The 21,145-nt window shown below is 38.3% G+C and overlaps 1 protein-coding gene across 3 annotated transcripts in view; it reads right to left on the reverse strand.

Moving 5' to 3' along the window:
• IPO11 (importin 11) overlaps positions 1–21,145 on the reverse strand; it is a 79,827-nt gene that overhangs the window by 30,760 nt on the left and 27,922 nt on the right. For all 3 annotated transcript variants that reach the window (XM_020783670.3, XM_020783669.3, XM_020783671.3), the window contains exons 16-25: positions 20,998–21,124; positions 20,352–20,385; positions 20,199–20,239; positions 18,901–19,017; positions 17,516–17,629; positions 16,009–16,124; positions 14,344–14,420; positions 7,088–7,167; positions 4,205–4,285; positions 1,882–1,977 (exon numbers count right to left, since the gene is read on the reverse strand). In XM_020783670.3, the coding sequence (XP_020639329.2) occupies positions 1,882–1,977; positions 4,205–4,285; positions 7,088–7,167; positions 14,344–14,420; positions 16,009–16,124; positions 17,516–17,629; positions 18,901–19,017; positions 20,199–20,239; positions 20,352–20,385; positions 20,998–21,124 (883 nt within the window). The remainder of the gene's footprint in view (positions 1–1,881; positions 1,978–4,204; positions 4,286–7,087; positions 7,168–14,343; positions 14,421–16,008; positions 16,125–17,515; positions 17,630–18,900; positions 19,018–20,198; positions 20,240–20,351; positions 20,386–20,997; positions 21,125–21,145) is intronic.

Here is a 21,145-nt window from a genome sequence, read left to right on the forward strand (position 1 = left end):
TCAGTGGAATGATCACAGGCCGACTCTCCTCAAAAATATTATGGTGGGCATCCTTGCTACTCAGATCATGAGCCACCAATGCAAATGTTACTGGAGTGGAAGGCATATCTCCTATTATGTAGCTGGACAATAAAATTAATTTCAAAGCTTGAAACTGGAGTCAGAAAACAAGCACTCATTTCAATCTGTGAATACATTATTTATACAACAGCACCACTGGCAGAGAGAAAATAGAACTACAAGCCAGGAATATTGATTTGGAATCTCATCAGTGATGAGTATTTCTCATCACTAATGCATTATGAATGAATATCAGTTGCAGTCTACATACACATTATTCTCCTGCCCATCTCTGTTTTAGAAATCCTCAAATTACTAGGTTTCTACCTTATCCAATATACCAGGGCTTCTGCTATCAACTGTGAAGCTATTCTCAGCTATTCTCAGTGGCTAACACTTTATAGTACAGAGATTGTATGGAATTGCATTCTGAACTGATACAAACAGGAGAAAAATGAATTGTGTTATATTACCTTAACACTTCCTATTATCAACTATTGGCTCTTTGAAGTGAGAAAAACATTTAAAGGGGGCTGTGAGTTAAACAGAGAAGCTATTTAAAATCCTTAAAGCAAGAAAACTACAGTACTATTACAATGTAAAGACTTAACTTTGGATTAAAATGTCAAAAAATACTGTTACAATTACAGGACACAATATCTGAGGCAAGATCTGGATAATTTTCTGTAAATGTATGTTCTTGATTAAACTCCCTCCCCTCCCAATTCCTTTCATCATTATGAGAATTACTGCACTTTTAAAAATATATAGAATAATGGAGCTGGAAGTAGTTATTGAATCTAACTCCCTGCTCAATTCAGGAACCCAAGTCAAACTATATCTGACAAATAGTTGTCTAATTTTTTTTTATCCTCTAGCGTTGGAATGTACATCACCTCCTGAGGTAATTGGTTCCATTGACAGAAACACTGGTCTAAGAATTAGGATGTTTTTCCTGATATTCAACTGAAGAGTGGCTTCCTGTAACTTGAGCCTATTATCATGTGCCCTGCACTCTGCGATGATCAAGAAGAGATCCTGTCCCTTCTCTGTATGACTATCTCAAGCATTTGAAAAGTGCTATCGTATCTTGCCTCAGTCTTCTTTCCTCAAGGCTAAACATGCCCAGTTCTTTAACTAACTGGGTATATACCAGATAGTTTTTCAATCCAGCTCATACCTGGGGAGCTTGCTAATCAGAACATAATAAGGCACTTCAGCAAAATCTTTACTGAAGTCAAGATATATTATGTCTACAGCATTCCCACCATCTACCAAACAGGTTACTCAGTCAAAAATAGTTGGAAAGAATAATATTTATCCAGCATTCAAGAAGACCCAAATCCTCTACTATATCCAAGGCAATTCCAAGCACATGTTGTCCCTGTTGAATGAAGGCCTTTGCCAAAACATGACAGAATATGCTATGTATGGTATAATGTAAATGTTAAAATGTGGATACAAACAATGTTAATAGGAACTATGATCACCTTTTTTACACAGATATGATAAAAAAGTTGCATCTCATTTATATTTTGTATTTGAATTAACTGAGACAACACATACAAAAGGATTATTCCTCTATTAGAACTAGCAGTATTCAACCAAAGCATTAAAACATTATAGCCTACTCTAAATATCAAAGTTGATTTTGCTGCAATGATTGGAAGAGTATAAAACTGAGTAGGCAAATAATTAGATATAAAAGAAAAATACTGCAATTTGCATATAATTATCCCATTTATGATACTTTTATATTTTTCTCAAGCACTCACCTAAAATACATTACGAAGAAATACCATATAATTAAAAAAACCTTACCTCCCCATTAATAATTCCACGAAATACAGATGGTAAAAGAGGCTGAAACATTTCAGGGCCCAAAACTGGATTTACTTTAAGAACATTTTCTACAACCTGGAAAAAAATATATGATTTTGTTTAAAAAACAATGAAACTATTGTATCATTCCTGGTTCAATTAAACAGGAAATGAAAAGGGATCATAATAAAAGGATGAATAATACAATATACGTTGTACATTCTTCCATGCCTGTGCACACCTAGGATACAGAGCTGCTCCTGAGGACGATGACAGAAGCTGCACCTAATGTAGAATGTAACTGCTAGACCGCTGTTAGGAATATCATAAAGGAAGAAAACTACACTGGTTTTAAAGACATTGCACTGGCTGCTAATGTGAATCCCATATGACTACAAAGCATGGGCAATGGCTTTCAAAGTCTTAATTAGCTTGGGGACCTTGATGCTTTAGGTCAGAAGTTCCCAACCCCTGGGCCGCAGCCCGATGCCGGTCCGTGGCTTGAGCTGGACTGAGCTGCAGAGACAGACCTCCTGCCCCCCGCATGTACTCAGCCCCACAGTCTTGATTTGAGCATACCCATGCATGCCAGCACACCCTGTGCGAGCGCTGCGTTGTTTGCGCATGTGCATGAGTGCGCTTGCACAAGTGCCGCACTACCATTTGCGCATGCATAAGTGCTGTGCCACCGTTTGTGCATGCGCCTTCCCCAGCCGGTCTGCAGGGTGAAAAAGGTCAGGGACCTCTGCTTTAGGTAGTGCCTAAACTATTAAAGATTGCTTCTGGTGGTGGAGAGAAACTTCTCTGTTCCATCATGCAACCATTATATAGTGCAGGGATGTGAGAGACAGTCTCCTCAGCTGTACCATTCCAGCTGTAGAAAATCCTCCCATTATGGGACTAACATAGTATTAAATATTTCATCATTATACCTCAACTACATGCTATATTCTAATTTGGTACAACTGTTTTCCATTCCTTCCAACTGTTTACATGACTTTAGACTCCTTTTACTAATTATACAATGAGATCTTCACACAAGAACAGAATCATGCAAATAAACCAGAGATTGCAACTTGGGTGGATCAAAGAACTATTTTTCTCTCATCAGGACCCTTCAAGGGGTGGTAATAAATAAGAAAATGCAAAAAGGAAAGCAGAAGTGGGGGAAAAGGCATTTGGGGTTGTTAAATGGAACAGGGAGCATATGACATCTTTACATTGAAGTGACCTCAGTGAACTGTCACTCCTAATAACTTCAAAGACCTGTTATTCACTTTCTTTACTTCTTTCTTTTTCTTTTCTTCCCCCTCCCCTGTTTGTTTTTGTGGCCAGAAACACATGGCCAGAGCACACCAAGCCCTCCTGTCTTCCACTGCATCCTGGAGTTGGGTCAAATTCATATTGGTTGCTTCAGTGACACTGTTCAACTATCTTGTCCTCTGACGTCCCCTTCTCCTCTTGCCTTCACAGTTTCCCAACATCAGGGTCTTTTCCAGAGAGTTTTCTCCTCTCATGAGACGGTCAAAGTATTGGAGCCTCAGCTTCAGGATCTGTCCTTCCAGTGAGCACTCGGGGTTGATTTCCTTCAAAATTGGATAGGTTTGTTCTCTTTGCAGTCCAGGGGACTCTCCTCCAGCACCATAATTCAAAGGCATCAATTCTTCGGCGGTCAGCCTTCTTTATGGTCCAGCTCTCACTTCCATACATTACTACTGGAAAAACCATAGCTTTGACTGTATGGACCTTTGTCCATACTTTGAACTTAGCAAACATCATTTTTATGATACACTGGCAAGAAAAAGCTGAAATGAGAGTTGACGATCAAATATCAAAGGATATGAAGAAGAATTTCATATGGTTGCCACTTTTTTTACTTCCAGAAACTAAAATCAGAACAGCCTTGACATCTAAAATTACAAGAAGAAGCTTCCACATATTTTGTTCATTTATTACCAAAGAATTCAAGCATGGATATTTTATAACTGATAAGCATGTTAAATCTTAACAACATTCAAGATATAAATCCTAGAAGCATAAGAATCTTAGAACAAACTGTGCAATAGAAATAATCACATGCCTAACTTCAAGAACATTACATCACCATTTAATTTTATAAAAATCTTTTCACTTTAGAAATAATACTGATATCAGAGCTTTGAAAGTCATTCAGCTTCATAAAAATGATGTCCCAAGCTCTCTGATAACAATATTATTTCTAAGTGACAGTGGAATAATAGAAATGTGCTCATATCACAATGCTGGCTATTCTTGTACATATTTAAAAACAGTTTAAGGACAAATTTGAAGATTAACTATTTACCTTCAGAACTTGAACCTGACCCTCAGTGGTTATATCTTTTAAGATCTCACAAAACGATTTGCAGAGCTCAGTTGCATAAACCTATAATGAAAATCAGAAGAAGTAAATGTATACAAAATTCATAATTATCCTTGTATATATTTCCATTTTTACTGAATCTGAAATAATTAATAACAAATCCAACATTTAATTTCAAATTAAAATATACTGGTCTGACATCTAAATGCACAGAAATTTAAACCTGCTGCAACCAGCCATTATATTTTGATATTCTAACATGATTCAATTTTGGAAGTTGTTGTTTAGTCGTTATGTCCTGTCCAACTCTTCGTGGCCCCGTGGACCAGACCACACCAGGCCCTCCTGTCTTCCACTGCCTTAGAAGTTGTACAGTAACCTAAAATAATAAATGTATTAAAAATTAATAATTAATCCAATTGCTAGTCTCAACTAGAACAGACCCTGAAGGAGACTTGAATCAAACCTTTATAAAACCCATTCATTCAAAGGATCTACACTAATTTAGCCCTACTTTCTTTGGCACAACAGATCTTGCATCTCTAGTGTGAGCCCTGCTTGCCCTGGCTGGGTCAACAGGAGGTTCCTGCTCCATCTCTTGACAACTGGGTGGAATTTACAACTGAAACGTTCTTAACTGAGTCTGGACTAGTTTTCAACAGTGCCTGGGTATGTGTGGCAAGGTTCAAAGAGTCCAAGTTCTTGTGGTTGTGGGTTTTTCGGGCTCTTTGGCTGTGTTCTGAAGGTTATTCTTCCTAACGTTTTGCCAGTCTGTGGCCGGCATCTTCAGAGGACAGCACTCCCAGTCCCCAGGTGGCTTGGGTTCCTATGGGAATACTACGTCCACTTGGTATCCCTCCCTAGGGTCCTCTACGGCAGTGGTTCCTACACCTACGCCCGAAAAACCCACAACAACCATTAGATCCTGGCCGTGAAAGCCTTCGCGAATACAGTCCAAGTCCTTCTCCATCCCATTTAAACTTCACAAGGAGGAGTTCTGGTGCAGTTCTCCTTAAGGGGAATATCCCCACTGAACCGAGTCAGGGGAGCCTGCAAGTAAGCACAGATGATATGCTGCACTGAGGGTAGTGGGGATGAGTTCATTCTCTTCTTATCCCACTTGGTCCTGAGCCTGACATGCTCACTGCAGCTGCCTCTGCAAGCATCTCTGCTAAATATCAGTTGCTCCCCAGGGCTCGCTGAGTCGTGTCACTCTGCTCTCTATGAGGAATCAACGCAAGGTAAAATGGTGGCCTACACTATCGCAAAGGACCAGGCGCTGAAAAGGACCTGTGTCCAGGGATCCTCCTTGTATTTGAACTCCCAGTCCCCAAGTGCTTGGGTTCCTTTGGGAATACTACTTCCACTTGGTATCCCTCTCTAGCGTCCTCTACGGCAGTGGTTCCTACACCTTGGGTAACTCCGGTGTTCTTGGACTGCAATTCCCAGAAAACTTCACCACTAGTTGCACTGGCTGGAGTTTCTGGGAACCGCAGTCCAAGAACAACAGTCCCGACTACCACGTCCCTTGTAAGGGCTCTCCTTATATTGTCGCAGACCCAGGACCCTCTTTTCTCTTCCAGGGGTTGCTTTCCCAGAGCTAAGGCTATCTTCCTGTGTTTTCCCCAGCAAGGCCTCTGTTTGAATGCCCTCCTCCTGCCATCTCGGTTCTTTTCCTCCAGTTTCCTCCCTTCTTAGAGGCTTCTCTCTTTCACAGGTCCACTGAAGAACTTACAGTGCAAAACTCCACAGGTTCAGGGAGGCAAGAAAGTCCACTGACAGGGGTGCCCACACCACTGTCCACAGCTTCACATCTAGATATGTCCAAAGGATAATACCCTGTTTTAGCTTCTATTTTGGCCATTTTAGTGTCTAGAAAAAACTCAGGCTCGATTTGATCTGGTATCACCTTTTTTATCTTTCTGACAATTTGTGATATCTCTAAAACTCTCTTGCAAACCCACATTTCGAGTGAGCTCATTTTTCCTCCTACCAGCTTTCTTCGTTTTCCAGCTTTCACATCTATACATCATAGGATCTTTTCTAGTTCCTTCATAACTGCCCTTCCAAGTCTCAGCCTTCTGATTTCTTTAGTCAGTCTCCTTTTGGATTGATGATTTAGGGTTTCTGACCAAGAAATCTTATCTTCCAGCACAATTTCTTGTTTCATTTTGGATTGCTTCATCATAATTTTTAGAATACAAATATCTAAAAGTGTTTTAGCACTGCCATCTTTTGCATAATACAAACAAGAGTTAGTTCAGTATTATTTATTTATTTATTTATTTGATTTCTATCCCACCCATCTAGACCGAAGATCTACTCTATTACTATTACTGTCTATGAAAAATCCTCCCTCAGTGTCACCTTCCACTATTGCTGATGCCCAGTAGCTGCCCTTCAAGAATTTCCCTGCCCCATTTACTCTGGAACTATCAATTCTCTTCTGAAAGAACCATTAATTCCTGAACAGAACAGAAGCATCTTAGTCCAGTGTCTCAGCTATGTACATTCTGCCTACAGAACTGTACAGGGAGTCTAGATTTGTAACAGCACCTAGCCTCCTAATGGCATTGCTTTCAGTTTCCCTGATACACTGAAATCCATGTTCAGGTGTGCATTCAAGAGGAAATTTACTTTATCTCTACAAAAGATTGGTTTTATTTAATTGTTGATATGTACTGTCAAGTTGGAACCAAGTTATAGCAACCCAAAGTAAACGGGATTTTTAACGACTGGTTTTACAAATTCCACTCCCTTTGAGTTCGGATTCAAACCCTGTTTTCTATTCCATCACCACACTGGGTCTGATTACCTAGCATGATTCAAAGCAAAACTGTGCTAATGGATCTGACTTATACATACCTGAAGAAATTCAGACGGAGATAAAAAGATATAGCCATTGATTATTTTAAAGCAGGTTCTGAGGTTTTCTGAACTTAGTTCTACAAAACAAGAATAAAATCATTTTAGTATATTTGATACAATCTAAAAGCACTGTCATAAAAGCACTGTAAGTGTAGGTATATTGCATGTATTTATTTTATTTTATTTATTAAATTTATACCCATTATTCCATTATCTCTCTTAAAATGTACTCTAAAATCACACATGTATTTATTTATATTCATATGAAAATTACAGACCTAAGCTCCTGCATCCAAAATGTAACTGATAAGATTTCATTATAAACCTGAAAACTATGCCACTGTCTCCTAAAACTGGAGGTTTTGAAAGCCTAAAACCAAAATTGCAGAAATCTCATTTTTATTAGTTCCAGGTATCAATTGAATACAGACTGTTACAGTGGTGCCCCGCTTGACGATTACCTTGTTAGACGAGGAAATCACTTTACGATGAAGTTTCTGCAATTGCCAAATGATGTTTTAATAGGGAAAAATCGCTTTACGACGATCGGTTCCCTGCTTCGGGAACTGATTTTTCGCTTAACGGTGATCTTTACAGCTGATCGTCTGGTCTTCAAAATGGCTCCCCGCTGTGTTTTAGGACGGATTTCTAGCATTACAGGCACGGGAAATTGCCGCCCTACGGAGGATCTTCGCTTGATGCTGAGGTATCTCACCCACTGGAACGCATTGAACCGGTTTTCAATGCATTTCAATGGGATTTTTACTTTCACTTGGCGACAATTTCGTTCTACAGCGATTTTGCTGGAACGGATTATCCTCGTCAAGCGAGGCACCACTGCATATGAGCATTACTGCTACAGTTCACTGGGCTAACAGAAGGCCATTTGCAATTATGTTCCACCAACAAACATTGTTTGCTAACTGTATCTCATGCTAATCTCATGGTTAAATTGCAACACCAGTGTGCAATGAGCATTCTCACTCAGACAAAACTTCTTTCATTCAGCTACCACAGTGTGCATAATTCATGGAGGAGAAAGCCTACAAGTGAAACTCTCAATTTTACCAAAAGAGCCAAATAAAACCAAATCCAATTGCTGTGCTGAAAGCAGATATACATAATTCTTCTATTTGCAGCTATCCAACACTAGACATGTTCTACTGGAACTGCTAAAATATGTTTGTTTTGCAGTTATGGGGGGGGGGGATGTTTCATGAGAAAAAGTTAGGAAATCAGTTCAGGCCATCTAGCAAGCACTATCTATCTGGACCAGCAACCTCAGGCCAGAGATCTTTCATCTCATCTGCTGATACCTAATCCTTTTTTAACTAGACATACTGGGAATAGAACCCTTGACCTTTTGCATTCAAAACCTGTATTTCATCACTGACTAATGATTCCTAGCTAGTTTCAACAAGACAGGCATGTTAACTCAAAAGCACTCGTACCCACACAGACCTCACAAATCTCCTAAATATCCCCAGTCAGTCAGCATTCCATGGTTACTGAGCACACAAAATCACATTAATTGGATTTTGAGACTTCTTATTTAAAATTCCCCTTAAGATGTGCTCCACTTGAGAATCATGGGGTTTTCCAAGCCTAATGAAACTAGAGTCTGCCCTCCCATTAGTCATCCTGAGGAAATTAGAAACAGAGATAGGAAGGCCTGGGGGGAAAACACACAGAAAAATTGGGAAAAAGCAGTCTTTTCCCCATTTTTCCCAAAGCCATTTTTTGCTTATTTCTCCAGAAAAATTGAAAAAAAATGGAGTGTGGAATATGTTCTTTTACAATGGTAAAATTTACAATGTTTAAAATTAAAATGATGCTGGTAAGGCCACACCTAAGTATTGTGTACAGTTCTGGACACCGCACCTTAAAAAAGACATAGTAGAACTAGGAAAAAGGTGCAGAAGAGAGCGACTAGAATGATGCCTGGGCTAGGGCACCTCCCTTATAAGGGAACGCTACAGGGTTTGGGGCTCTTTAAAGAAAAGGCACCTGAGGAGGGACATGACTGAGACATATACAATTATGCAGGGGATGGATAAAGTGGATAGAGGGAAGCTCTTTTCCCTCTCACTCAATACTATAAACAGGGGACATCCACTCAAATTGAGCATTGGCAGAGTAAGAACAGACAAAAGAAAATATTTCTTTTCCAGTGTATTATTAGTCTATGGAACTCCTTGCCACAGGATGTGGTGATGACATCTGAACTAGATGCCTTTAAAAGGGGATTAGGGATTTTCTTGAAGAAAAAGTCCATTGCAGGTAACAAGCTATGATTGGGATGTATAATCTCCAGATTTAAAAGGAAGGTACCTCAAAATGCCAGATGCAGGGGAGAGGCATCAGGAGACAGATATCTAGCTGTCTCGTGTGCTCCCAGAGGCATCTGGTGGGGCCACTGTGAGATACAAAGCAAATGTTTGTCCTTGTAAGCTCTGTGATCTTGAAATCCTGATGTTAAATCTGCTGAAAGGTCTATAAAATGTATGTAAGAAGAATAAGAGAAAATATAAAAACAATAATCTGCCTAAAGATCCACAAAAAGGCTTATAAAAATTTTAATAATTTTCACTGTTTGGGAAATGTTTTTATACAAATTTAGAGAAAATATTTCCTTGATCTACAGTTATTTTTTGTTTTTTAAAAAGTTGAAATGGCACTGCATTCATTCTTCTGGCTGCTCTGAGCTCATTTAAATGCTAATACATATTTAAAACCTTATTTAAACCTCTTTGTTTTAAGCTGTCAGGACTTTAAGATCCTCTTTGTCAAGAACACTATCAGGTCTTTTGAGAGCCGCCTCACAACTGCCAAAAATGAAAGCCACTGTTAACATTTTACTTAATTATTACACGTCATGAATATTAGAAATGAATATTAGAAAAATAGTACACAACTTTCATTTTGCAATAATTCAAAGATACTCCTCCTCTTTTCCTCCTCCCCTGCCTGTCATGATACTCTGTCATATGCTAGTAGGAAGTGTTACTATGCTGGAGCAAATGAAACTGTAATTCCTCCTCTTTAAAGCTCATTCACACCTGCAGCTGCCCTCTTGCCCAAGAGAAGGAATCTTTGTCATCTGTGTTTTTCCAGGAGCAAGGACATGAAATAGAGGGTAGAAGAGTTCATACACATCCTGACAACATAACAAATACTGATTTAACTGCTGTATTAGTTACAACATTAATATGTGAATGCATGTTTCCCTGTCCCCCCCAAAAATACCTGCTTGTTAATCTGGAACCACTGCTGGATCCAACTCCCTTCTATGAATTGAAGACTTTTGTTCATAGAACAGCAGGACTAGATCCAGATCATTATTAAGCATAAAGATTTTGACTTCTTACAATTATTCTCAGCAGTGACATTCAAGCCTGATCATGGAAATAAAATGTACCTTTCAGAAGCAACTTAACTTGCTTACTTAGAGCCCCGTGGCGCAGTGGTTAAACCGCTGTACTGCATCTAAAACTGTGCTCACAACCTGGAGTTCAAATCCCAGGTAGCCGGCTCAAGGTTGACTCAGCCTTCTATCCTTCCGAGGTCGGTAAAATGAGTACCCAGCTCGCTGGGGGGGCAATGTGTAGCCTGCATAATTAAATTGTAAACCGCCCAGAGAGTGCTTGAAGCACTATGGGGCGGTATATAAGCAGCACGCTTTGCTTTTCTTTACTTGAGAGTAAGCCCCTGGGAATAGGATTTACCTCTGAGCCAATATACACAGCACTTGACTTATGGACCTATGTCCTTTTACTGTAAGATGTGAGATAAACATTCAGGGCTTCTTTATCAAAATAATAAAATCAGAGAAATCATCCGCTACACCTAAATCGCATAGTTTTCTTAAAAGTCTGCTGTACTCAAAATCACTTATCCTGACTTTTAAAGGTCAGTTGTCAAGGTGTAATTTTTAAAGACATTTCCACATAGCACTTTACCATAATTTTACTGAGCCACAATTCATGGTAATGGTACAGAGCCAGAAAGTATTTATGTGCTACTCATAAGTTTCTTAAATGGAACAGTTACAGATATATGCTCCTCAACCATGAATAAGAAGTACCTGTCATAAGGCAAAGGGTCATATACTTTCAATAAGCAAAAAATATCTGCAATACAGTTTTAGGATATAATTTGTGCAATTATCTTATTTTTATTGTTTTGCCATGTTATTTTTATAGAACTTTTATTCTATTGTGTTGTTTTCAAACTGCATTTTTCTTAGGTGCAACTTAAGAGTACTTTTAGGAAAAGACTGCTAACGTACACTAACCATGACCAAAACACCATGCATCAAGAAAGCAAATAAGAAACAATGCCTAAAGGTGCAATTCCTTCTGTGAAAGATCAAGATCCTTACTCACAAAAGCAGAACTGACCATCACTGCAAGTAATAGGAGGAGTGTGCCGAAAAGAGAAACAGTCCTATTCATGTCAAAATTGCTCAAATAGCTGCACTCATTAAAATACTGAAAAACTCGGAGCATCCCTAAAACGTTGAAAGTGACAATATCAGCAATTCATGGTTCTTGAGCCAAATGACTGAGGCAGCCATGCAATCAGTGTTTCAAACACTGTCTGACAGGCTTCTCATCATATTTAATTTGTTTAAATGATAGTGAGAAATCAGTAAGTTTTTCTCCTAGTTAACCAACTATCATTTTATATTAATTAAACAACTGGAAAAGAAATTGCTACAGGATTCCTTTTTTGAAAAGGCCAGGTTAAATCAGAAGAAACATGCCAAACGATCAGTTTATTGTTAAACAGCCTTCTTGGGTACTTCAGCAATGAGCACATGAGTAGTGGGAGTGGTGAATGTCTCCCTGAAGCAGGGCAGGATTCCAGCATGCTTTGGAGGTAATTCTAAAACTGCTGCTGAAAAAGCCCTAATTTAATCCCATAGTACAGTGGTGCCCCGCATAGCGACGTTAATCCATTCCAGGAAAAATGTCGCTATGTGGATTCGTCGCTATGCGGGGCAGAAAACCCCATAAGAACGCATTAAAACACGTTTAATGAGTTCTTATGGGGGATAGACTCACCGTTATGCGAAGATCCCTCATGCGGCCGCTATTTTCGCGCCCTCAGTAAGCGAGGGCAGGGCGCAAAAACGGAGTGGGAGGCCATTTTCTTTACCCGAAACACTTACTGATCATCGCAAAGCGATTTTTGGCCATTGGAAACATCGGTACGCGATTGCATTAGCGATCGCAAAATCCGCATCGCTATGCGGATTCATCGTTAAACGGTTCGCTCGTTATGCAAGGCACCACTGTATTAGGTAACTACCCATCAGTCTCCAATGTTTCCTTCCTGGGCAAAGTATTGGAATGTGTGGTTGCTTCTCAGCTACAAGGGTTCCTGGATGAGGTAGATTATTTAGATTCATTTCAATCTGACTTCAGGTCTGATTATCAGATGGAGATCTTGGTGAATGACCTATGCAGGGGCAGTGTGTCCATGTTGGCTCTGCTGGACCTCTCAGTAGATTTCACTACCATCAATCATGGTATCCTTCTGGGACATCTGGGACATCAATGTGTAGCCTGCATAATTAACTTGTAAACTGCCCAGAGAGTGCTTGAAGCACTATGGGGTGGTATATAAGCAGCACGCTTTTCTTTTTTTGCTTTACATCTTTCATGGAAAAGACTTGGTGGCATTCAAGCTTGGAAGGTGATGCTGGAGGAGTCCTGTTTGATGTCCTGGCTGTTGGCCTGTGACCTCCCTTGAGGGTTCTGTTTGAAATAACCCCCAAGCTATTTAACATCTACACAAAACCTCTGGGAGAGGTTGTTCACAGTTTTGAGGCAGCGCCATGGGCTTCCCTGCCCCACCTGCTCATCTCAGTGGGTGGCCACCAGAGGAGGGAAGCATGCTGTTGCTGGTGAGTGGCGAATTGCCTGGAAGGGGGGAGGGAAGCACATGGTGTCTGTGTAACAGTTGTGCAGGTGTGATGCCAAACTGGGCCAAACCACAGTTCGTGGTCATCTCTATTTCTAAACAACCAGCCTATGATTGCAACACTATACAATCACAGGAAACAAAAATTTAACAAAATAGCAAACTTCCAAATAGTCATTCTGTGGCAACATCTTAATCATGCACACTTTATACGCGTAGTTTCTAATCTTCTCACATATTTTTTCTGTTCTGCTTCTGATGTACTATAGCAGGTCTATTGATCATGACTGGCAAATCAGAAGGCAAAACTATGCTTCTAGAAATCTCTCCCTTCCCTGGATCAAATTGTTACAGCAGTTAACTACAATTCTCCTTGCCATACAATATGATACTCGCTTCACACCCTTGATATAAGAATGGATCAACTACATTTCTCAAAACATCTGAATCTACATTTTTGGAATTAAATGTATTTCTAATTACTCTTATATAGGTCTGACAAATGTCTGGAAGGAAGAGGTTCTACGCTATGACAAAGCTCCACAATGCACTTGTCTATACTCCACTCACTGATATGTAGAGCCTCTAGGAAATTGAATTATATGCTTAAATACTGTATGTGAGTCCTAATGTTTATATTTAATGAAAAAAGTAGTATGAATACAAAGGTATCAAAACCAAAATAGTTACAATGGTAAGAGAACCAATTAGCATCTCTTATCTTTAAAATAAATATAACAAACAACAAATGTGTTTCTCTTGTTGAAGAACAGAGCATTAGATACATCAGAAAAAGCTAAAAGTAATAGCAATGAGATTTTTTTAAATTTAGGATGCCATCCATATACTTGTCACAACCGATGGGATATTTCTGCAGGATCTTACCAATTTCCACAATACTGGCATTCCCTTCCTTTCCCCACAACCATGCATGACCTATAAAAAACCCTTAAAAACTGGAGCAGGTTTTGGCGCATGGCATGGGGGGAGCAGGAGGGGGAAAGAAGTCCAAATTATGTTAGCCATGGAAACATATTTTTGGATAAAAAGTATGGTGCTGGCTAAAGTTATTAATAACTACATGATTTTCAATTATGTGCATAGTTATATTATGCTACTTACTTAGAAACAGAATTTAAAGTTTATAATAAATTCTTAAGATTGCAGCTTTTACAAATACAGGAAAATCTCAGATCTTACAATCTGTGTTTCCTGAGTTGTTCACAAGGACAAAGGAAGGACAGTAAGCTGCTTTTCATGGAAAGTTATATAATATGTGAATAATATATACAGTTAATATGTAGATTTAAATACTGATCTCTCACCAAGAAGAGCAGACATATTCTGAAAAATTCGCAGCAGCTCTGAGGTAAGGCAGGGACTATTCTCTAATGTCACTAGCCTAAGTGAGGGGAAAAATAAAACAAAACATTGGAAAACTTCAAGGAGCTGAAAGAAACAGTTAAAAGTAGACCATAAAACTCTGGTTGTCTTGCTAGGTCATCAGTTTCCAAAATTGTCACTTATATTTATTATTTAAAACAATATTTTAAAAAGTTGAAAAGCTAAGCAATCAGAAGTATTCAGATATTTATACAACAGATATTTATGTCTCTGGGAACTATACAATTTAGAAGCTACTATTCCATAAAAGAGGCATATACAACGTTGCTTATTATTAGACAAATGAATTTAATTTAAAAAGTATTTTAATGTGCTTATCAAATTAGAGATACAAGACTTATTGAAAAGGGTTACTGAATGGCATCTATTTTAATCTCAGTTGGACCCTCTCTCAAATAGGTTTATTTTTTGTTAAACATGGTTCTGGAAAATAAATTGTCCTGTACACAGATTTCAAAAGTTACAATTTTCTTTAACTGTAATAGTAAAGCACATCCACTTGTAAACCCCTTCATGTTAATTCCACTTTATTAATCGATTCTGAACATTTCAATCCAACTTTTCAGTACCTTGGAAGCAGCAAATAATAGTAACTATTGGGATTACTGAGAACTTGCAAACATAGGATATTGTTTGGTGGTAGGGAAAGAATCTTGCATGTCTATACTTTTAACACTGGGTGCCAGTGGCACATTCTGAACATGCTACAATTATTTTTCCATGCCATGGAGACTGCCCCTTTATTCCTGTTGCTTATTCTGCTAGCTGCCTTTCCTTCATCTTCCATTTTCTGTTCTCCAAAGGCAGGTGTGTGGAGATGTAGCTCCAGACTCTTAAGTGTCAAGTAAAAAAAATATTTCTTTAAACAAGAAGCATGCAGAGTGATCATTTTTCCTTTTCTGAGGGAGAAAGGACAGTGGTCTCCATACTTTTTTCTGCACCAGAAATGGAAGAACCAGGTTCCAAATCACTTCAACACAGAGATCATAAGAAAAGCCAAATGTAAAACTAGGAGTACGTGAATCTCCCAAACAATTATGCATAATGATGTACACATTTTAAATCTCTATGTGAGAGAAATGAGCATTGACTTCTCCACTCTTTCTCTTTCTATCTCATGTCTTTGTTTGGACACCATGATACATATCATTTGCTTCATGTAATACTGTTATCTCAGACATGTTAAAGGCCCAGCTATAGAGTACAACCTGCTTCACTAATGTAAACTTCCATGCAACGTGGACTCGCACGACTGACTTTATGCTTTCTCTTTTATAGCACTATCTTCACCTAAGCTCCTTATCAAGCTCTATTTAAAGTGGACTGTGACGTATCTCTTCTATTATATTCAGTCTCATATCCTGTTTCCCTGGAAGACATGTGCTCCAGCTGGCTTTGTTCTTCCTTTAGCCATTGAGTTTTGTTTGTAACTCACCCAGAGAAGGTCATGCTGGAAAGCAGCCTGGAAGATTTCATAATGGGAAATAGGCCAGAGTGGCAGACTTGACACCAGCTTCAGCCAAATCTCAAAATATAAAATTCTTTATTTTCTCTTGGTAATAGCACAGAAGAAAAAAAAGACTTACCACAATTCTAATCCATCTTCTAAAAGATAGACATGAGGGGGCTGAGAAACATCAGTGCTTAGCTGAATAACTGGGAGCAGGAAAGGATAAAGGTTCTTGCTATCTGCTCCCAGGCCCTGTGGAAAATATGACACATTGATTATACGAGACATCTGTAATAAGCAGTTTTTGGATGAGACATGGCTGAGTTGAGATATGAACCAAGAACTAAAAGAATTAGAATACTATACTCTTTGGATCAAAAAATTGTTTCACCTCCGTCCCTAAATAACATTGCTTTTCTGAAATTACACTTTAACTATACCTTATTATTATACATGAAGTCCAGAGAAATGCAGCAAAGAGACAAAGTCTACATCTGTGCACTATCAGTTTTTTTCATTTATTCCAATGTTGGAGACTGAAAATATAAGTCGAAGGGCCTATTGCTAGAACCACTACTCAAATAACAGGTTATTACATATGGGTAAAAAATTTTTAAATCAAAGAATACTTCCTTATAACTTTCACTACCAGGGATTAGAAAGAATTATGCTAAAAACTAGCTTCCGCTTATAAGCCAAAATAAGTTTAATAGTCAAAAATCACCACAGGGTCACTGCTGGTGGTTCCAATCCTGATGATACTAATCCAGTAGCAATTTTTGATTATTAAAACCCTCCTCCTCCCAAAATCCTGAGGCTCCCAAAGTCTTTCCAAGGGAAAAGGGAGCTCTAAAGAGCCACTGAGACTGAAACCAGGGGGCAGGTGACTTTAAATCAATTAAAACTAATTATTTCCAGCAATTATGTATGCTGGAAGAACTGTGGCAGGATTTTGCCCAATGTTTTCTACTACAGAGGAAAGAGAGCTATCTCCTATTTTCACTCACTTAAATACTACAATAATAAGAAAAGCTAATACATATGGAAGAACTTCACATAAGTACAAGAACCCTTCAATTATACAAAATGACACAAAAGAAAAGCGAGGATAAATCTAGGAAATTAGGTTTATGATTGTCATGAAGGAAATAAGGAGACCTAGCTGAGACATGAAATGTTTAGGTATCAAGTGAAAAGTTTTTTAAAAAATTAAATGGACAGCAGGGAAAGAAATTAAATTAGTTTATTCAAAATGTCAACAGCTTCTAAGTGTCCAGGAGGAAATAGTCATTTCAAGTGGTTTAAAAAAATCCCTTCCCTGCACTAAATTATATAAGTATGTTTCAGGAAGGAAAAAAAGGCTACTGACTGGTTTCCTCCTTTTCCACTCTACAGAATCAACTAACCCCATAAACTTAAACTGTTCAGGCTTAGTGCTGGCACCAAGTCCCAAACCTCAGTATCTGGGGGGGGAAAAGAGATTATCCTAGACAGAACTACAAGATTCCCATTCCAGACTGATTATTTGCTGTTATGGGTTGGGAGATGCTATAAAAATTTGATGCAGAGTCACATTTGTTCTCTCTTTTATGAAGGACAGTAATACTATAGAAGCCAATAAGGAAAAGATTCAGATATATTACCTGGACAAGATGAATTAAGGTAGTGAGGATGGCACATCTCAACATATTGTGTTCTTCACTTTGTTTCCAAAGAAGAGGTAAATATTGTACCAAGCATCCTACATAAGGTCGTATCTATAATTAAAATCAAAATGATAGTAATTTTAATTGATTGATAATTTCCAGAACAAATATGTAAAACTATGAGGCAGGAGGATCTTATTTGGTGTAATTCAGTGAGTTGGAAGAGGGCCTATATAGTCAGGGAGTTGGAAGAGGGCCTATATAGTCAGGGGTCAAGAGTCCTGGGTCTCCATGGAGAGGGGATAGCTAGAAATAAGTTGGGATGTGTGCAGCTGATGGAGTTACACATCTTGCCAGCTGTGCAGGCCTGTGAAAGCTGCACAGCTCCACAGTGCCATACAATGGAGGGACTGATGAACCATGTCCAAGTTCTTTATATCAAGGAAAACCTGCCAAGATGATACCAGTCCACAAACCATGGTCACAAAATTATCATTTCTACTGAATTAAAGAATCAAAGGCTAGTATCCTATTGAGAACATATGGAGTCGAACAGAATTTTGGCACAATATTCACCTGTGCTATGGCAAGCTGGAGATCTGGTGGAATTGCCCCATTCAAATCGATGGGACATGCTGAATGTGCCCTTGCAAAAGCTCTCAAAATGTGTAATTTTCAAATGGCTTTTGAAAATTTTTTATCAATGAGAACTGCTGGATAGCTCAGTGGTTTAGGTCTTGGGCTGTGGAGCCAGAGGTTGGGAGTTTGATTCTCCACTCTGCCTCCTTGAAAGGGGCTGGACTCAATAATCCACAGGGTCCCTTCCAACTCTGCAGTTCTAAGATTATTATAAAAAAGTTTGAAATTTCAACTATTCCATCCCTCTGAATAGCAACGTCTTGGCTTATCTTTTTATTAAATTGCTTGCTACAGAAAAGTAACAGCCATGCATCTATTTTTGGAGGATCTATAGTGAAAAGTATCAGGGGCCACACACAATTACTGATCAATTAATTAGAATATTTAGTTTTTCTACAGATGCATAAGGGTACTACTGATATTATACAAAATCTAGAATGCCATAATGTCTTGAAAGACATTGCTAGGTTGTTTTCATTCCCTGAAGTTTCTGACTGAAAGGTGAGCAGTGACAGAAAGGTGAGCAGTGCCCAAGGAAAGATTCTGAGAGTTTGGTGGAACTGTAGCTTTTTGTTCTCAAAAATGACAAAATTTTAAAAGGGTTGTTGGATAAACAATGCAAAAACTTATAAGGAAAAAATGCATGCAGATGCTGGGGAAGGGCAAATGTGTTTCTCCATGTTTAATGATTTCTTGTCTTATGCTCCTGTGATTAGCTCTCACAATTCAGGTTCTCAATTTACCTGCATATTGACTCTTTCAATTACACAAGACAGAACATGAAGAACATGCATCTTTGTGTCACATTCTCTAACTTCTTGAAGGAGTTGAAAGAGCAGGGTAAACATAGTTTCCAAATACTGTAAGAGAAAGACAACATGGGTCTGAGGTAGTAAAGACATCGCTACAGATCTTAACCAAACTTCCAGTTATTCTGTGAAACTATAAGAGATTATTTGATTGGAGTTAGATCTGAAATACAGGTGTGTGCCATACTAAACTTGTCTTCTCATCCCTGATGGACAAATGTCCACAGTACCAAACTGTCATTCTCATCACTGTCCTCAGTGCTTTCTTGTTATAAGGTTCCTGTTACAAGGTTCTCCATCAACTTACTTTCCCAGCTCTTTTCTCCTTCACTGTCTCTTGTTATCTGGTCAACATCCTGCCTTCTATTCTTTCTTTCTGATTCAGCTTTCTTTGCCATCCGTTTCCTTACTTCTCAGTCTATGTGCAGGTATTTTAAAATATCTGAAGAAATTATTACAGACTTCACAGGGGGTATATGTACCAGGTACACACCCCCTCCCCTCTTTCAGATAACTTTCAGTTTCATTTAGAAAGATGTAGATTAAGAACTGAAAAAGAGGGAAAGGCTGGAGAAGATGAAAGAGTAACTGAGAAACAGGCTAAATAACATCTCTGCTAAAAAGGCACCACAACAATCCCATTATGCCATAATGGGATTGTAGCGTGTTAATTGTATGTCAAAGAAGGGTGAACATTAAAGACTGTACATATGATTTCTATTCCCACTCCTTAAATAAAATCAACCTATAAGAAATTAAATGCACCACATGGAATTTTAAGGGAAGCTGCTATTCTGCCTTGTCTTTCCTACAACAAGCCAGGAAAAGAAACCATGTGTTATTTCTCTGACTTCTTGGGAAGATGTATGACTAAACACCAGATCCTTCCATGTTTGGACATCATATTAAACATGTCACAGATGAAGGATCTGTGATTTGTCTAGCTTACTCTATTTGCAGTGTGAGTAATTAGATACTACGCTGTAGCAAATTCTGGCTTACTATGACATCACAAGTACAGAACTAGAAGGAATTACTTTTCAAGTAATATCACTTCCTTTGCTTTTTAATTTAGCATATTTGAAAAAGAGTACACGTCACAACTGTTCAGTGTAAAGATATTGGTAAAATCTAGATTAAAAATATTACCATTTAACAATATTTTAAAATGTAAATATCCCTTCATATGCCTTTCAACTGAACTATTTGTTCTCGCATACAAAAACACTTACTGGTAAGAACTGGTCAGTCCTGAATTCGAAGTCGTCTACAGGTGAAACATAGTTAAGAAAAACTTAACTCTTTGTGTTGTGTGCATTTTGAAATAACTATTACCATTTCAGTGATTTGGCACAACAGAACACTTTACATAAATGAAAGGATATTAAGTTTCAGAGTGGTAGCTGTCTCAATACGGACCTGAAAGAAAGTAATTAAATCAGAGCACGTATCATCAAGCATAACGTTTATAAAATTTCTTATAGGGAAAGAACATGAGACACATTCCATCATTTATATATTATATGTAGTGGGTCAGTGCTTTAGTACATAGGTGCTAAAGAAGAAACTCATATACTTTGAATAAAATATAAATGTTATAAATAATATTTAATAAAATATTATTTATCTTCCAAAGTTTTGCATTTAGGATCTTCTATAGACTGTTCACAGTTGTCTCTAGTCTTTTACTTCCCTTTCAAAACTCTCATCTTTGCAGAGAGGTCATGCTTGTTAAGTATATTTATTAAATTTCAACTGATTTATTTGTTACAATAATTTTTTCATCAATGTATTCACGAAGGCTTTCACGGCCGGGATCTAATGGTTGTTATGGGTTTTTCGGGTGCTTTGGCCATGTCCTGAAGGTTGCTCTTCCTAACATTTCGCCAGTCTCTGTGGCCAGCATCTTCAGAGGACAGCACTGAAAAACCTTCAGAACACGGCCAAAGAGCCTGAAAAACCCACAACAACCATTTCTACACCATTTTTCATTTACATTAATTCCACAGTAAGAGATTGGTATATACATACCACTAAATCTTGATCTTGAAGCAAACTACAAATTGCTTCATACAACATTGGTCTCATATCCGACTTGAACTTCACAGAAATCCACTGTCCAATTAGCCAGATTACTCGCCGCCGTATTGGTTTATACCTTTGAATACAACCACAATTA

This window comes from Pogona vitticeps, chromosome 2 (genome assembly GCF_051106095.1).
Source record: "Pogona vitticeps strain Pit_001003342236 chromosome 2, PviZW2.1, whole genome shotgun sequence".
Classification (NCBI taxonomy): Eukaryota; Metazoa; Chordata; class Lepidosauria; order Squamata; family Agamidae; genus Pogona; species Pogona vitticeps.